This window comes from Nomascus leucogenys, chromosome 1a (genome assembly GCF_006542625.1).
Source record: "Nomascus leucogenys isolate Asia chromosome 1a, Asia_NLE_v1, whole genome shotgun sequence".
Lineage (NCBI taxonomy): Eukaryota > Metazoa > Chordata > Mammalia > Primates > Hylobatidae > Nomascus > Nomascus leucogenys.
In genome coordinates, this window is record NC_044381.1 from 69,439,329 (window position 1) to 69,455,179 (window position 15,851).

Genomic DNA, 15,851 nt, shown 5'->3' on the forward strand with positions numbered 1-15,851 from the left:
CTTTGTCAAGGTGTCCATTGTAGGTGATTAACTATATGTCAATAGGTAGAGAAAGGAGGGTGAGACAGAGTTAGAGAGCATCATTTACCAGAAGGAATGGAGGGAGGGAATGAGGGAAGAACGCAGGAGTGGAAAGCAAAAAAAAAAATCCTTTGGTTTCTTTTTTTTTTTTTTTTTTTTTTGAGAGGGAGTATCACCCTGTCACCCAAGCTGGAGTGCAGTGGGGGGATCTCGCTCACTGCAGGCTCCGCCTCCCGGGTTCACGCCATTCTCCTGCCTCAGCCTCCTGAGTAGCTGGGACTACAGGCGCCCGCCACCACATCCGGCGAATTTTTTTTTTTGTATTTTTAGTAGAGGCAGGGTCTCACCATATTAGCCAAGATGGTCTCAATCTCCTGACCTTGTGATCCGCCCGCCTCAGCCTCCCAAAGTGCTGGGATTACAGGCGTGAGCCACAGTGGCCGGCCCTTTGGTTTCATAATAGTTCAACTACAGCCCTTCTTTCTGGTGTGAATAAGGTAAAACAATCAGGTCTTCCTTTGTTAATATTAACATTACTATTACTATTAACATGCAAAAATATATAAAATATAGTGAATGCCATGTACCCACTACCAAGTTTTAGAAAAATTTGTCACAAGTACAATCGAAGCCCCTCATGTTATCTCTCAAGTCCCATATCCCACCCTCTACTACTATATTGAATTTGGCATTGTTCCCTTTTTGTTTTTATGCTTTTAATACATATGTATACATCCATGAACCCTAGAATATTATATCATTTATAACAGGGTGACATGCATCCAGCTAATCTAAACATAGTATATGTCCTTAAGGAATATGGAAAAAAGAAAGGAAGCCAAGAACACATCCTTCTTTTCCTGCAATGGAAATTACCAACTGATCCTCCAAGAGACTCCTGTACTGGACTAAGAGGGGAATCTCAAGCTTACAGTATTCTTAGCAGGAAATTTGACATACATCTCAGATAGAACATCCATTATACAAATTGGCCTATAATTTAGGGAGCACACATTATTTCTCTTTTTCTAATGTGATAAACCACACACTAGGCTCAACTAGATGAAGGCAGGACCACAAATCTAAAATAGGAATAAATCAATGATTGGAACCCACTATTCAAAGGAAACCTCAATTTGCTCTGGAGACAGACTTTCCCAACATGCTTTATTCGTTTGTGACTTTCAAACAGCTGTAACATGAAAAAAAGTTTTAATAGGATCTAAGATGTAATATCTTTATTAATTAAGACAAAGCCCAAATTGTTCATTGTTACCATATCTTAATAATATTTTCTATCTTGGTTTCAGTACCTGTCCAGTAAGAGGTACTATTTTTTTTATTTTTATGACCACATGACATCCAAGCAACAGGTACTAATTTTAAACCTACTTAAAAAAAACTAACCAGTAATATTACTCTACAAAGATTCTGTGATCTGATTTTAGGTTTCCTTTAAACTAGAGCATTGACCAAAACTTAAAGAAAAATCACACTTTTAACAATAATAACAGAGTAATAAAGTTACTCTAAAGAACATGTTCCCATCCTATGAGCTGTTGACTTCTAGAAGAGTTAATAGTTATTATGAGGATCTACAGAATCCACATAGAGACAAGACTGTATATCACAGAATAAATAGCTCACATGTATGCACTATAAATTTCCAAATGGATAGAAATGTTATGATCAATAAAACACAACTTTTACTTTAAAAGTGTTACTAAATGCATGGTGGCTTTTTGGCAATCATATTTCCAAAATTAACAGATACTAAAAATACTCTGTCATGAGAAGAGGCTTGAAAGTCCCTGAGTATAAGACTCTCATACTTGTGAGAGTTGGAAGCCTCTGTTCTAAAAGACTGTGCTTGCTTTTGTAGACGCTAATTTCAATGTTTGATTCTACGTTAATCCAAATACTTGAATGTGACAGCTCTTGAGTAAGTCTTTGTATGACATGTACAGAGAGCAGGCATGGCTGCTTACAATAGCCAAATAAACATTGTAAAATTAAAACCAAGCACATCAAATAGCATGCATCTTCTGCTTAAGTGAACTTAATATGCTAGGACCAAATTAATAGGCTAGAAATTTACTAGATCAAATTAGTAAAAATTAGTAAGGATTTCACAGGAGAAAATCCTTGTGACTTAACAAATAACAATTATGTACAATATAACCTGAGTATATCCCCTAATTATCTCAGGTTAGAAAAATGTACGGTCCTTAAAATAACCAGTACCTAAATCACTTACAGATTTTCCTTGTTTAGACATACAGTTTTAGGTCATCACTTTAAATTACAGCCAGTCAATAGAATGATCAAGCATGCTGTGATTTATATTCAGTGAAACCAACTGACCAATTCTTGCCCAAATTCTCAAATGCTTTACAAGTCTTCAAATGAGATTGTATTCTATTTGAATTGAATGCTAAATAATTGTCCTTCATACAAGTCCTCTATTTCTAACCATACATTGATAGGGTACTAAGGAAACAAGATGAGATTTTTTAAATTAATTTATAAATATGACTGTTCAAATTGATGTTTACCAGAAACTACTTTTTAAAAAAGTAAATCTTTGATAGTAGCATGTTTTGTTTTTTACATCTTTCCTGTAAAAGATTCAGAAAAATTCTGTTACATCAAGACTCTCTACCTAAACTTCATAGGACATTAAAGGTGAGTGTTTCCAAGTTTTGATCAAATTAAAACATTGTGAGAAATCTTTCTAATCTGCACGATTTAAAAAGAGCTGATGCCAGAACACTTTCCAATAAAGCGGCAAGTAAACTAAAAAAAAAAAGGAACATATTGAAAATAGTAGGAAAAAAAGAAGTCTTATTACAGCATCTTCCCCCTCACTTTCTAGTTCCTGGAAGCTGTTTAGGCAGATTATATAAGCACTGAGGTATGTATTTGTAGCAAGAATGCTTCAAGTAGGAGGTAGATGGGAAGTCAAGAATAAGTATTATCTAACTGCAAAAAAACTGAGTGCATAAAATCAGGTTCTTTCATTACAGAAAGAAAGAATAAAAAGCAGAGGAAGATTTTTGTAAATATTTTGATGAAATCAGGGTGGGTATGGTGGTGGCTCACACCTGTACTCCCAGCACTTTCGGAGGCCAAGACAGGTGGATTGCTTGAGGCCAAGAGTTCAAGACCAGCCTGGGCAACATAGTGAGACCCCAACTCAACAAAAAAATTTTAAAAGTTAGCAGGGCATAGTGGTGCCAGCCTGTAGACCTAGCTACTCAGGAGGCTGAGGTGGGAAGATGGCTTGAACCCAGGAGTTCCAGGCTGCAGTGAGCTATGATTATGCCTCTGCACTTCCACTCTGGTGACAAAATAAGACCTTATCTCTTAAAAAAACAAAAATACATATACAATATGTATGAAATCAGACATATTTGTATAGAAATCCACCTATACATATCTATCATATCTATCTATATCTGGTATCTTTATTAAGACAAAGCCCAAATGATTGTTACCATATCTTAACAATATTCTCTATCTTGTGTTTCAGTACCTGTTCAGTAAGAGGTACTAACTTTATTTTTACTATTTTTCTATGACCAGATGACACCCAAGCAAGATGTACTAATTTTAAACCTACTTTAAAAAAAACTACTCAATAATATTACTCTACAAAGATTCCGTGATATATATATATATGATTTCATATGTACATATATATAATTTGTGTGTGTGTGTGTGTGTGTGTGTGTATATATATATACCCAGTAGTACGGAGGGCCACCTGCCTTTACTTACCAGTAGAACTTTGTAAGAGAGAAGAGAAATATAATTTTACTTGACCCCCTCTGGAAATCCCTTGAGGGTGGAAGCTCTCTTTCCTTTTAATGACAAAAAATCGTGCTGTGCACATGAGTGTGTAATAAATCTTCCTGGTAATGTTTGATATTTATAGCATTATGAGGCAAATACATACTCAGAAATGGTCTTGCCTGAGGTTAGACCCTATTAAGAGGCAAGACAATGACCAGACCCCATTCTGTGGGGTATCGAATCTGTTCTTTCCCCAGCTGCACACTGGTATTCACAACTGTCTTTAATTCCCAGTGAATAAGATGAACGGCAGGGGGTGCAATGGCTCACGTCTGTAATCCCAGCACTTTGGAAGGCTGAGGTGGGAGGACCACTTGAGCCTAGGAGTTTGGGACCAGCCTGGGCAACATAGCAAAACCCTGTCTGTACTAAAAAAAAAAAAAAAAAAAAAAAAAAATTAGACAGGCATGGTGGTACATGCCTGTGGTCCCAGCTACTCAAGCTACTCAGAAAGCTGAGGCAAGAGGATCGCTTGAGCACAGAATTTCAAGGTAGCAATGAGCCGTGATTGTATCACTGCACTCCAGCCTGGGTGACAGAGAGAGATCCTTTCTCAACAACAATAAAAAAAGAGGAGTGACAAAACATCACACTGTGCCTTCTCCCACTAATGAAGATCCTTTAATTCAACAATATCATCTTCAGAATTCTCTTCAGCAAAAGACAGACTAATACGCTACTCATGCATTGGATCCACTTCCTTTATTACCTCTATTTATTACATGAGATCATCAATGTGAAAGGCATCTAGAAAGTGTACAGCAATATACAGATATCAGTGTTACTTTGAATATAATGCAAAATAGACTTTGGACTTGATTTTTTTGAGGAAAAGAAAGATTACGACTCTGATTTTTTCTTAATTTCAAGATTTATATCAAGATATACTGTTAAGTATATATACATGTGTTTTTTAATTGACAAAAATTGTATGTTTATGGATACAATGTGATGTTTTAATGTACATTTACAATATGAAGTGATTAAATCAGGCTAATTAACAAATCCATCGGTTCACATACTTAATCATTTTTTGTATAGTGGAAACCTTAAAATCTACACTTTCGGCAATTTTGCAATATACAATGCATTATTACCATGGTTACCATTCTGTGCAGTAGATCACTAAATCTTATTCTCCCTAACTGAAACTTCGTACCCATGGATCAACATCTCCTTTTTCCCCATCCACCCCCCACCCCCAGCCTGTGGTAACCATCATTCTACTCTCTACTTTTTTTTTTTTTTTTTTTTAATTAAAGACAGGGTTTCACACAATGTTGCCCAAGCTGGTCTTGAACTCCAGGGCTCAAGCAATCCTCCCACCTCAGCCTCCCAAAGTGCTGGGATTACAGGCCTGAGCCACTGCACCTGGCCTACTCTCTACTTCTATGAGTACTATATATGGGTTTATATTCATATCTGCATAAGTGTTAATCAGTTTGTATCAAACAATTAAGTATAAAATAATTACCTTTAGTTTGTGTGCTTCTTTTTTATCCCCAGCAAAAAATGAATTCTCATCAAAATGCAAAGGAAATGACCTGCATTTTAAAACAGAGAATATTCATTTTCATGTGTTATAAATACTAAAAGTCCTGCTAATACAACATTTTACTAGTCGTGATAAATGAAGAGGAGAAAACATAGTAAAACCAACACTCCGATGCCCCAAAACAAATTCTTATCTTCAAACCTCAAATCTCGATTCTAACTGCATAATACAGAAATTTGACCCCAAATCCAATTTGTTCAAATAAACATGAAAATAATACATTATCAAATGCTAAAAGAATGGCTCTTAAAACTAAAAATGTGTGCCTCTCAGTACCCAAATCAAAATAAAAACAAAAGCAAAATTCAATCTGAAAAGATCTATGAGCAAAATTAACTTTTAATTATGTTCTAAATAGTTTTCCTTTCTCTAAATGAATATTAAAAATTTTAGGAAGAGCACAGTGGCCTGCACCTGTAATCCCAGCACTTTGGGAGGCCAAGGTGGGTGGATCACTTGAGCCCAGGAGTTCGAGACCAGCCTGGACAACATGGCGAAACCCCATTTCTACAAAAAATACAAAAATTAAATTAGCCCGGTGTGGTGGTTTGCACATATAGTCCCAGCTACTTGGGCTGAGATGGGAGGACTGCTTGAGCCCAGGAGATCGAGGCTGCAGTAAGCCATGACCGTGCCACTGCACTCCAGCCTGGGCAACAGAGGGAGACCCCATCTCAAAAAAAAAAAATGTATCCTTTACATTAATTGTCACTCTTCTATTAATGTATAAATTTTAATATATAATTTACTTGATTTCATGAAGTATTTCCAGAAGTAACATTTTGTTTTCCTCATCCTGAATTTTATTTCCAGTAAAGAGTTGAAAATCTGGGCGCTCGAAGAATGGTAACACTTTGGATAAAGCCCTTAGTTCTATTAAGTAGAGAAAATACAAGTTCTTAAGCCTTCTTGGACCTTCTCCTTCAGTCAAAATTCCATCAAATCGCTGTTGAAATTCTGTAATGTTGTGTCCCCATTTCTTTTCTAACCAGGTCTCTAAGAAGGAAGAAGAATTAAATATTTAAAACTGAATTTGACAATTTTTACTTTAATTATATTAGGTTATTCATGCCTATAGAAGTTAATTTCATTTTGCATTTTAAATTATATAATAACAACCAAGAAAATGGTTTTTCACAATTTAGCCTTTAATAGTTTTATATTAATTTTTTTTTTTTTTTTTTTTTTTTTTTGAGACGGAGTCTCGCTCTGTCCCCCAGGCTGGAGTGCAGTGGCGCGATCTCGGCTCACTGCAAGCTCCGCCTCCCGGGTTCACGCCATTCTCCTGCCTCAGCCTCCCGAGTAGCTGGGACTACAGGTGCCCGTCAACGCGCCCGTCAACACGCCCGGCTAATTTTTTGTATTTTTAGTAGAGACGCGGTTTCACCATGTTAGCCAGGATGGTCTCGATCTCCTGACCTCGTGATCCGCCCGCCTTAGCCTCCCAAAGTGCTGGGATTACAGGCTTGAGCCACCGCGCCCGGCCTTAATATTTTATTTTCTAGAACCCATCCTTATAACGAATTCAATGTTTTACTGAGAAAGCAAGTCTTATTAATAATAAAAATCATTCTTAATTTTTGCAGGTGCATAGTATCTGTTTATATTGATGCCATATATGGCATCTTTTGATACAGGCATATAATTTATGTATTAATCACATCAGGGCAAATGAAGTTTCTATCAATTCTACACTTTTAGTTACTTTAAAATGTACAATTAAGTTGCTATTGATTATAGGGTCATTTTTATGGGTATAATAAAAATTTTTTATAAATATAAATAAAATCCTGAGTCTTAAAATTCTGAGTTCTGCTTAAACATTTAAAAAAAATTGCTACGTATTTTTCTTTGAACATGTGGTCTCTCTGCCTGCAAACATACAGAATTTTAGTTCTGATTTACATAGAGTTAGCTATGGACATATATTACTCTAAAAATACACCTTAGGTGCAAGAAAATTATAGAGTAAGTGTGTTTGGGTAAGTATGAGTTTGTACCTGTTTTCAGAAGAATAGAGCAATATTGGAACAAAATAAATATCTTAATAAGGTGACAAATTTACTAGAAAACTGAAAACCTCAAAAAATGCTGAAAGCAAATCTATACTCTGCTTTTTATTAAATTCATTACTGTAAAATCTTCTGACTTATGATTCAGAATCTCCCCATGAACATTTTCTGTTTTTCTTTGCCTGGTTCTCATGCTAGACTTATAATTTTCTTGTCTCTTATAATTTTTTTCTTTTATAGTTTATGAGGTATTCATTATGTGAGCTGGTAATGACTAATAAGAATGATTTTTATAAAATTTAGTAGTGCATACAAAACAATTTTTAGATGTATTTCTAAAATTGTGTATTATATTTTATTTAATTAGGACATTCCATTTGTTCTTCTAATTGAAGAATTCTACATAAGCCTGTATTTTTTTTTTACTTATTTTATTCTCATTATAATTGACATAAGTAAATTTATATATTTATTGAGCCAATTTGTTCAGGTAAGAACTAGGGATGCTTCAGAAGTCATGAGGATGTTTTTTACATATAAATGTAGCAAACACACAGTACTTGCTGTGTAATAGATGCTCCATAAGCTATAAACATTCCTGCTACGGTTAGTTTGTAAGTTCAAGTCAGAGAAGGAAAATATCAATAGTGAAGAAATAAGATTGATTCTTCATGTGGAGATATCATTTTTCCATGCTGCAAAGCTAAATCTTGCTGAATTTTTTTTTTTTTTTTTTTTTTGAGACGGAGTCTTGCTCTGTTGCCCAGGCTGGAGTGCAGTGGCGCAATCTCGGCTCACTGCAAGCTCCGCCTCCTGGGTTCACGCCATTCTCCTGCCTCAGCCTCTCGGAGTAGCTGGGACTATAGGCGTCCACCACCACGCCCGGCTAATTTTTTGTATTTTTAGTAGATACGGGGTTTCACCGTGGTCTCGATCTCCTGACCTCGTGATCTGCCCGCCTCGGCCTCCCAAAGTGCTGGGATTACAAGCGTGAGCCACTGCGCCCGGCCAATCTTGCTGAATTTTAAGAGCAATTCTGTTTAATTCCTAGTTATCTTTAGTTTTGTTTGTCCTATTATGCGTCTCCTGTGTATTCATCACAGCCCTTCTTCTTCTTTTTCTATGTGATGGCTACAGTTTTCTCACTGTTGTCTTCATGCCATGTCATTTTACATGGTACTTTGTAGGTTTTGATGAGAAAGTTGGTATTTATTTAATGCACTCAAAAATTGGTTTTAACTAGAGAGTTTGCTTATCAATATAACTTTCAGATCAGTTAATTAAGATAAAAGACAAACCTGTCCACAGGTGAGAGGATTAAATAACTTAGCATTGTTTTCCTCTGTTTGTAAAAGGAAAATCTTATTAAATTCTTACACAGGCCAGGCGTGGTGGCTCACACCTGTAATCCCAGCACTTTGGGAGGCCAAGGCAGGTGGATCACGAGGTCAGGAGTTTGAGACCAGCCTTACCAACATGGTGAAACCCCCTCTCTACTAAAAATACAAAAATCAGCCACGCGTGGTGGCACATGCCTGTAATCCCAGCTACTCAGGAGGCTGAGGCAGGAGAATTGCTTGAATCCGGAAGGCGGATGTTGCAGTGAGCCAAGATTGCGCCACTGCACTCCAGCCTGGGCAACAGAGCAAGACTCTGTCTCAAAAAAAAAAAAAAATTCTTAAACAAAGTGAGACACATATCAAATTTGCTAGAAAATATATCATAGAAATTAAAGTATTAGGAGAGTTAATGGTAAGTGAAGAATTTTAAATTTAATGTTCTACGATACACTTACAGCACAACATGTTTCCATGTAGAATCTTTTATTTTTAAGTGTGAATCTTAAAGTCTGCAAAATAATAAAATGATCTCTGTGGATTTGAAATCTGGAATAATATTTCTTTTCCATATTGATACTACAACTCAGAAGAATTTCTCACTCTTATTTTATGTGCTTCTTTTTTAGTGGGTGAAGGTGTCTACAGCTTATATTCTTAGTCACCTAACTGTAGTCAACTTCTTGGTCATTTTCTCTGGAAAAATTTTGAAGATCATGGCAACTTTTAGATTAAACCATTTTCTGGGTTTTTTTAATGCAAACTTGTTTATTGTGTTCACAAAGTGGCCAGTCATAAGACCATAAGCAACGCCTGCACTTTCAGTGGCTTTCATACCATTACCATCTGTAATCAATAAATGTATATTTATTTTGTAAAACATAATGTTTGGAAGTATATATACATTGTCAAATGCTTAATTCTAGGTAATTATGCCACATAGTTAACATTTCTGTGGCAAGAGCAAGTGACACTGTCAGCATTTTTCAAAACTACAAATACATTATTTTGATCTATAGTCACTACACTGTACAAAAATATCTCTTGAAGTTATTCTATTAACTATAATTATGTATTTTTTGATCAACATCTTTTCAAACCCTCCTGTCTCCTAAATACCTTGGTGTCTGGTGGCCACCACTTTACTCTCTACTTCAATAAGATTTTTAGAATCCCTTTGTAAGTGGAATCATGAAATAATCTTTGTGTCTGGCTCATTTCGACAAATATAATGTCCTCTAAGTTCATTCATGTGATGGAAAATAATAAAATTTCCTTTTTTAAAGATGAAAAATAATAATAATAGTCAAACTTCTGAATATAAACATATTCATAAAACCTAAACACACAATTTGGAAATGATGATCTAAAATTACTAATCAGTTTAGGCCAGGCGCAATGGCTCAAGCCTGTAATCCCAGCACTTTTGGAGGCCAAGGCAGGTAGATCACCTGAGGTCAGGAATTCGAGACCAGCCTGGCCAACATGGTGAAACCCCGTCTCTACTAAAAATACAAAAAATTAGCCGGGCGTGGTGGCCTGAGCCTGTGGTCCCAGCTACTCAGGAGGCTGAGGCAGGAGAATCACTTGAACCCAGGAGGCAGAGGTCACAGTGAGCCAAGATCATGCCACTGCACTCCAGCCTGGGTGGCAGAACAAGATGCTGTCTCAAAAAAAAAAAAAAAAAAAAACAGTAAAATTACTAATGGAGTTTACCGCCATTTAAAATCAAAGTTACGGCCGGGCACAGTAGCTCACGGCTATAATCCCAGTACTCTGGGAGGCCAAGATGGGCAAATCACTTGAGCCCAGGAGTTCAAGACCAGCCTGGGCAACATGGCCAAACCTTGTCTCTACAAAAAATACTGTAAAAAATTAGCTGGGCATGGTGGCATGCTCCTGTAGTCATGAGGTAGAAGGTAGGACTTGGCTCAGGAGGTGGGACTCAGCACACTGGACCAAATTGAAAACTAACTAAAACAGGGAGGGGGCTGAAGCAGCTTTCCATGAGGCACACCCACCAGGGTGCCATGTCAGTTTCTCATTCCCATAGCAACATGCAGAAGTTACCACCCCTTTCCATAGCAATGACCCAGAAGTTACTACCCTTTTCCTAGAAATTTCTGCATAATCTGCCTCATAATTTGCATATAATAAAAAGTGGACTATAAATATGGCTGCAGAACTGCCTCCAAGCTGCTGCTCTGGGCACACTGTCTATGGGGCAGCTCTCCTTCATGAGGGACAGTACCTCTGCTGCTGCTGTACCTTGCCACCACCAGCAGGCCTTCAAACTTTTTCCTGGGCAAAGCCAAGAGCCCTCCCAGGCTAAGCCCCAGTTTTGGCCATTGCACACTAGAGTGGGCAATAGAGTGAGACCCTGTCTCAATCAATCAAGCAATCAGTGAATAAAATGGAAGTTTCTATATTTTGTTTCTCAGAGTTATGATACTTTAATTCCAGAAGAAATATGGTACTGATGAAAATCAACCACAGTCTCATTTTCAACAGTATTAAGGCATAAACAGCAGCAGGAAAGGCTTTTACCCATTTAAACTCCAGGCCTGATACGGGCACACAAATAAAAAGGTTCTGATACAGTAATATCTATCAAATAGCAAACTGTGCTGTTAGGAGCTATTTAAATTCCCAAAAGGAAACAAGAATATTTCCAAAGTGATATGGACAATTTTGAGCAGCTTCTTAAAAGAAGATGAAGAGAGCTAAGAGTATGTTAAACTGTTCAATTGTATCTACAGTTCCCACCTTTCTGATTACTACCATTTAAGAGTGAATTTTTACTGCCTAATATTCAATCAGGTCAATCTTTTCCCATTCAGGTAAATGCCAGGAAAATTTTAAGAATATCTAAAATTAAGAGTGGTAAATTGAATAAAAGTAAACGTCACATACCTTGTAAAAGATATCTTGCACTCAAATGCACATTAATGCTTGCATGTAGGCCAGATATAAGTCTGTAGAATGCTCTTTTTTCTACACAGAGACCTAAGAAAAAGCAGTGACTTAGAAATAAAATTTCATATGTGAATCTTGTAGACATAAAATTAATCTCATGAGAAAAAAAGTCATCATTGAAATTTATTTTAAAGTTTCAAATTACCTTCTAGCCAACTGTAAAAAGTGCTCTCTGAAATCAAAAGAAAAATAAGTCATAAGATTGGAAAAATGCCAAAATACAAGGTTTTCAAAAGTTTTAAAGCATTATAGGAAATTTGTGACAAACAGCAATGTAAAGATTGTTTAACCTAACGGCCCAAGTCTTAATTGCAATTTCTCAAAAGGAAGAAAAAAGGTTATGGATTCAGTTAAGTACCAGCCTGCTGCTTGGTCTTTAAAAGGCTTTAGCACTGCCTGAGGTTGACCCAGTCTCTTAACGTTCTGGTTAAAGTATTTTACATGAGGTCAAAATACAGAATTTAAATAGTAAATCAATCAAGAATGGGAAAATACCTAGCCCTGATAACAATTCATGCCATGAAAATTAAGGATTCATTACATGCTTTTTAAATTAGAAAAAAACTAAAATGATAAGACAGTATTGAAGGGGTACTATTTGTATTTAGCTGATAATATTACATGCCATTCACTATTTCAAAAGAGCAATTCAGGAAAATGTTATAAACACCAAATATCACTTATATTCTTATGACCTAATAAGATCATTGTCAATATATTTAATGCCTAGTAATTCTATGAATACGTTAATGCCTAAATTAACATGATAGAACACTATCTAACTAGTTAACATGGTAAAATAACATACAACTATGAAAATAGCAAGAATGTAGAACATGGCAATACATAAAAATGTTTACTTGAAATATACAAAAGGCATAAGAAATAATCATTACAACTCTGTAAAGATTCATGTATACATTTGCTACAGAGATGATAAACACTGTACAGTGTTTTCTACTAAAGTTGCTTACAGTAATGTTAAAAATGAACCAAACAAGCATAAAAATAATGGAAAGAATGGCAAAGGGAATAAGCAATAAATTGGAATATATAAAAACTCAAAACATCTATTTGTCAGAACACTTCATAAACAAAAGCAAAATGCAAACAACAAACTCGGTAAAATGTATGTTGCAAATACGACAAAGGGATTAGATCCTAAATATATAAAAAGCTCATAAACTAAATAAAAATGCTAAAGTGCCCCCTTAAAAAGAGGTAAATAATATGAATTGAAAAATTCACAAAGGAAAAAATACATATGGTAATAACAGACAAAATTGTATGGTCTTACAGGCAATAAAAAATGCAAATGAAAACAAAAGATATGACTTTATCTATCAAATAAGATAAAAATATGATCATCTTTAATGCTGACAAGTGTTGGACAAAACTACTTATATATAGAAAACATAAATATCAAAATGTTAGCAGAGAAGCATATCTGGTAGGGTATGGTTCCCGGAGTCAAACTGCCTGATGTAAATCTTAACTCTGCTACTTACAAATCATATGATTTTAGTCAAGTTGCTGAACCTCTCTTCATCTATAAAATGGAGACAGGAATAATACCCCTAGGATTGGCGAAAGAATTAAATAAAATCATATTTGTAAATTGCTCAGAAAAGTACATGGCACAGAGTTATTATTAATTATTTGGGGATGTGGGGATTATAAGGAATTTATTTCCTTATAAAAATTTTCAAGGTTCTTTTTTTCAAGTTTTTGATCATGAATTAGGGAGTTGGGGGATAATACTGCTTAGGACCTAGGCTTCCAGAGAAATTTTCAGTTCAGTGTTTGTGTGTGTGTGTGTGTGTCTGTGTGTCCTTTTTAAAAAAAAAAAAAAAGAAAAAAGACAGAGTCTTGCTCTGTTACCCAGGCTGGAGGGCAGTGGCTCCATCTCAGCTCACTGCAACCTCTGCCTCCCCAGCTCAAGTGACCCTCCCATCTCAGCCTCCCACATAGCTGGGATCACAGGTGTGCACCATCACACCCAGCTAATTTTTCTATTTTTAGTAGAGACAGGGTTTCACCAGGTTAGCCAGGCTGGTCTCAAACTCCCGGCCTCAAGTGATCAGCCAGCCCTGGCCTTCCAAAGTTCTGGGATTACAGGCATGAGCCACCAAGCCCAGCCAAGAAATCAGTTCAGTATTATAATCCTGAAGTACCTATTCTCAAGTTGACCTGACTGTGGTCTAAACAATCACTTAATGTGATAGCTCTCAGGAATAACCCTTTGATATTTGGCCAAAATCAATACTTATAATAAGACAGTTTCTCTAAGGATGGCTCCCACAGGTTAACGATCTTTTTTCTGATAATAAGAGGTCTTCAAATAGAACTGAAAAATCATAGTAGTCTCCTCTAATGTGGCTAAGAATATAGCATAGAACTAGGTGGATACTCAAGGTAAAATAAGGTTACTCAAAACTGAAAATTATAGAATCACATGTACCAGTAGCAAATATGAGGCATCTTTGGAAAAATAATCTGACTGCTAAACAATTTCTCTTCCAAACAGTTCTGAGTCAGCATTTTATTTAGCTACTACAGTTAATATAAAGCACAATAATAAAATAGCATTGTTATCAGACTTTAGTATTCTGCTATTTAGACATAATGCAAAAGCAATTCATGTTAATTATGTTCAGAAAATAGAGGATCTTGAGGGACAGAAAAGTGATACTTCACATTTTAGCAATTTCACCTAGATAGACTAAAGCTAAGCACCATTAACTCTTTTCATATTGTTAAGCATATGGTCTTAAGAATAACAAATGTCGGCCGGGCGCGGTGGCTCACGCTTGTAATCCCAGCACTTTGGGAGGCCGAGGCGGGCGGATCACAAGGTCAGGAGATTGAGACCACGGTGAAACCCCGTCGCTACTAAAAATACAAAAAAAAAATTAGCCGGGCGTGGTGGCGGGCGCCTGTAGTCCCAGCTACTCGGAGAGGCTGAGGCAGGAGAATGGCGTGAACCCGGGAGGCGGAGCTTGCAGTGAGCCGAGATTGCGCCACTGCACTCCAGCCTGGGCAACACAGCGAGACTCCGTCTCAAAAAAAAAAAAGAATAACAAATGTCATTTCAATTTCACCCTTAAAGCAAAAACACAAAGTAAACCTAATGTATGTTGAAACTGTTAGCATTAGTTAGACTTGGCAATGACACCTACATCCAACGAGTCAGCAACAACCTTAGAAGCCAGCTCTGAAATCAATACTCATCATGCCCAGAACCTTCCTACATGAAACCCAGCAGATCCCAGAGTTCAACCAGTAAAAGAGAGAGGACATTTCCCTGGCCTGAGGCAATAGGAGAGACGGGGAGTGGACATGCTTCCACATTCAGGGGGGGTAAAATGTGCAAATGAATGATCAGAGGCTGAGGCACACTGTTTCTAATGCCTGAACCCAGACACAAAGTCACTTTCCCTTAATCTGTGCTAGTACCTCCAGACTTTCAGATAAATAAGTAAAACTTAAGTTCTTCTGATTTTTAGAGGTGAGAAGAAAAAAATAAACTTTGCCATAATAAACGTCTGAATGTATAAACAAATTCATATATGTAATATATAATAAAGAAATTATACTTACCTTCACTTTTCCCTGAAAAGCAAAACAAAATGTTTATTAAAATAAATTCCTTCCAGTGCCCCTTTTATAATGCTACACTTTCATAAAAATAAGACTTTAATAATGGTTAGTTTTAGTCTAACAATTCATTCACACAAGTAAAATCTGAAAGTGAGACATTCGTGACCGCAACTCTATCTGGTGGTGATATGAATTATGCCTGATTTGACTAAATGGTGTTATCTCCATGAGTGTACATAATGAGGTTCAGCTCATGTGAGATTTAATATACCCTGACAGGAGAGAAAAAACTAATCTATCACCTGAGAGTACTCTTCAATATCTTAAGGACCTACGTTTACTTGGCTGACAGAGACTTTTCCACATTTATTTATCCTAAAGCTATAGTTTCTGTTAAATATTATTATTATTGCTTTGAAACCTCCAGCCTGGCCTTATAATATTTAACCTTAGTTGGGAATATTTTCAGACTATTTATAAGATTCAAATTATACA

At 36.3% G+C, this 15,851-nt stretch overlaps 1 protein-coding gene across 1 annotated transcript in view; it reads right to left on the bottom strand.

The window, feature by feature from the left end:
• The window catches only part of ERO1A (endoplasmic reticulum oxidoreductase 1 alpha), a 61,187-nt gene that overhangs the window by 6,920 nt on the left and 38,416 nt on the right, over nucleotides 1-15,851 (bottom strand). Inside the window, exons 9-13 of the mRNA XM_003267697.4 lie at nucleotides 15,357-15,368; nucleotides 11,902-11,928; nucleotides 11,694-11,786; nucleotides 6,181-6,427; nucleotides 5,351-5,420 (exon numbers count right to left, since the gene is read on the bottom strand). Coding sequence (XP_003267745.2) covers nucleotides 5,351-5,420; nucleotides 6,181-6,427; nucleotides 11,694-11,786; nucleotides 11,902-11,928; nucleotides 15,357-15,368 — 449 coding nt within the window. The remainder of the gene's footprint in view (nucleotides 1-5,350; nucleotides 5,421-6,180; nucleotides 6,428-11,693; nucleotides 11,787-11,901; nucleotides 11,929-15,356; nucleotides 15,369-15,851) is intronic.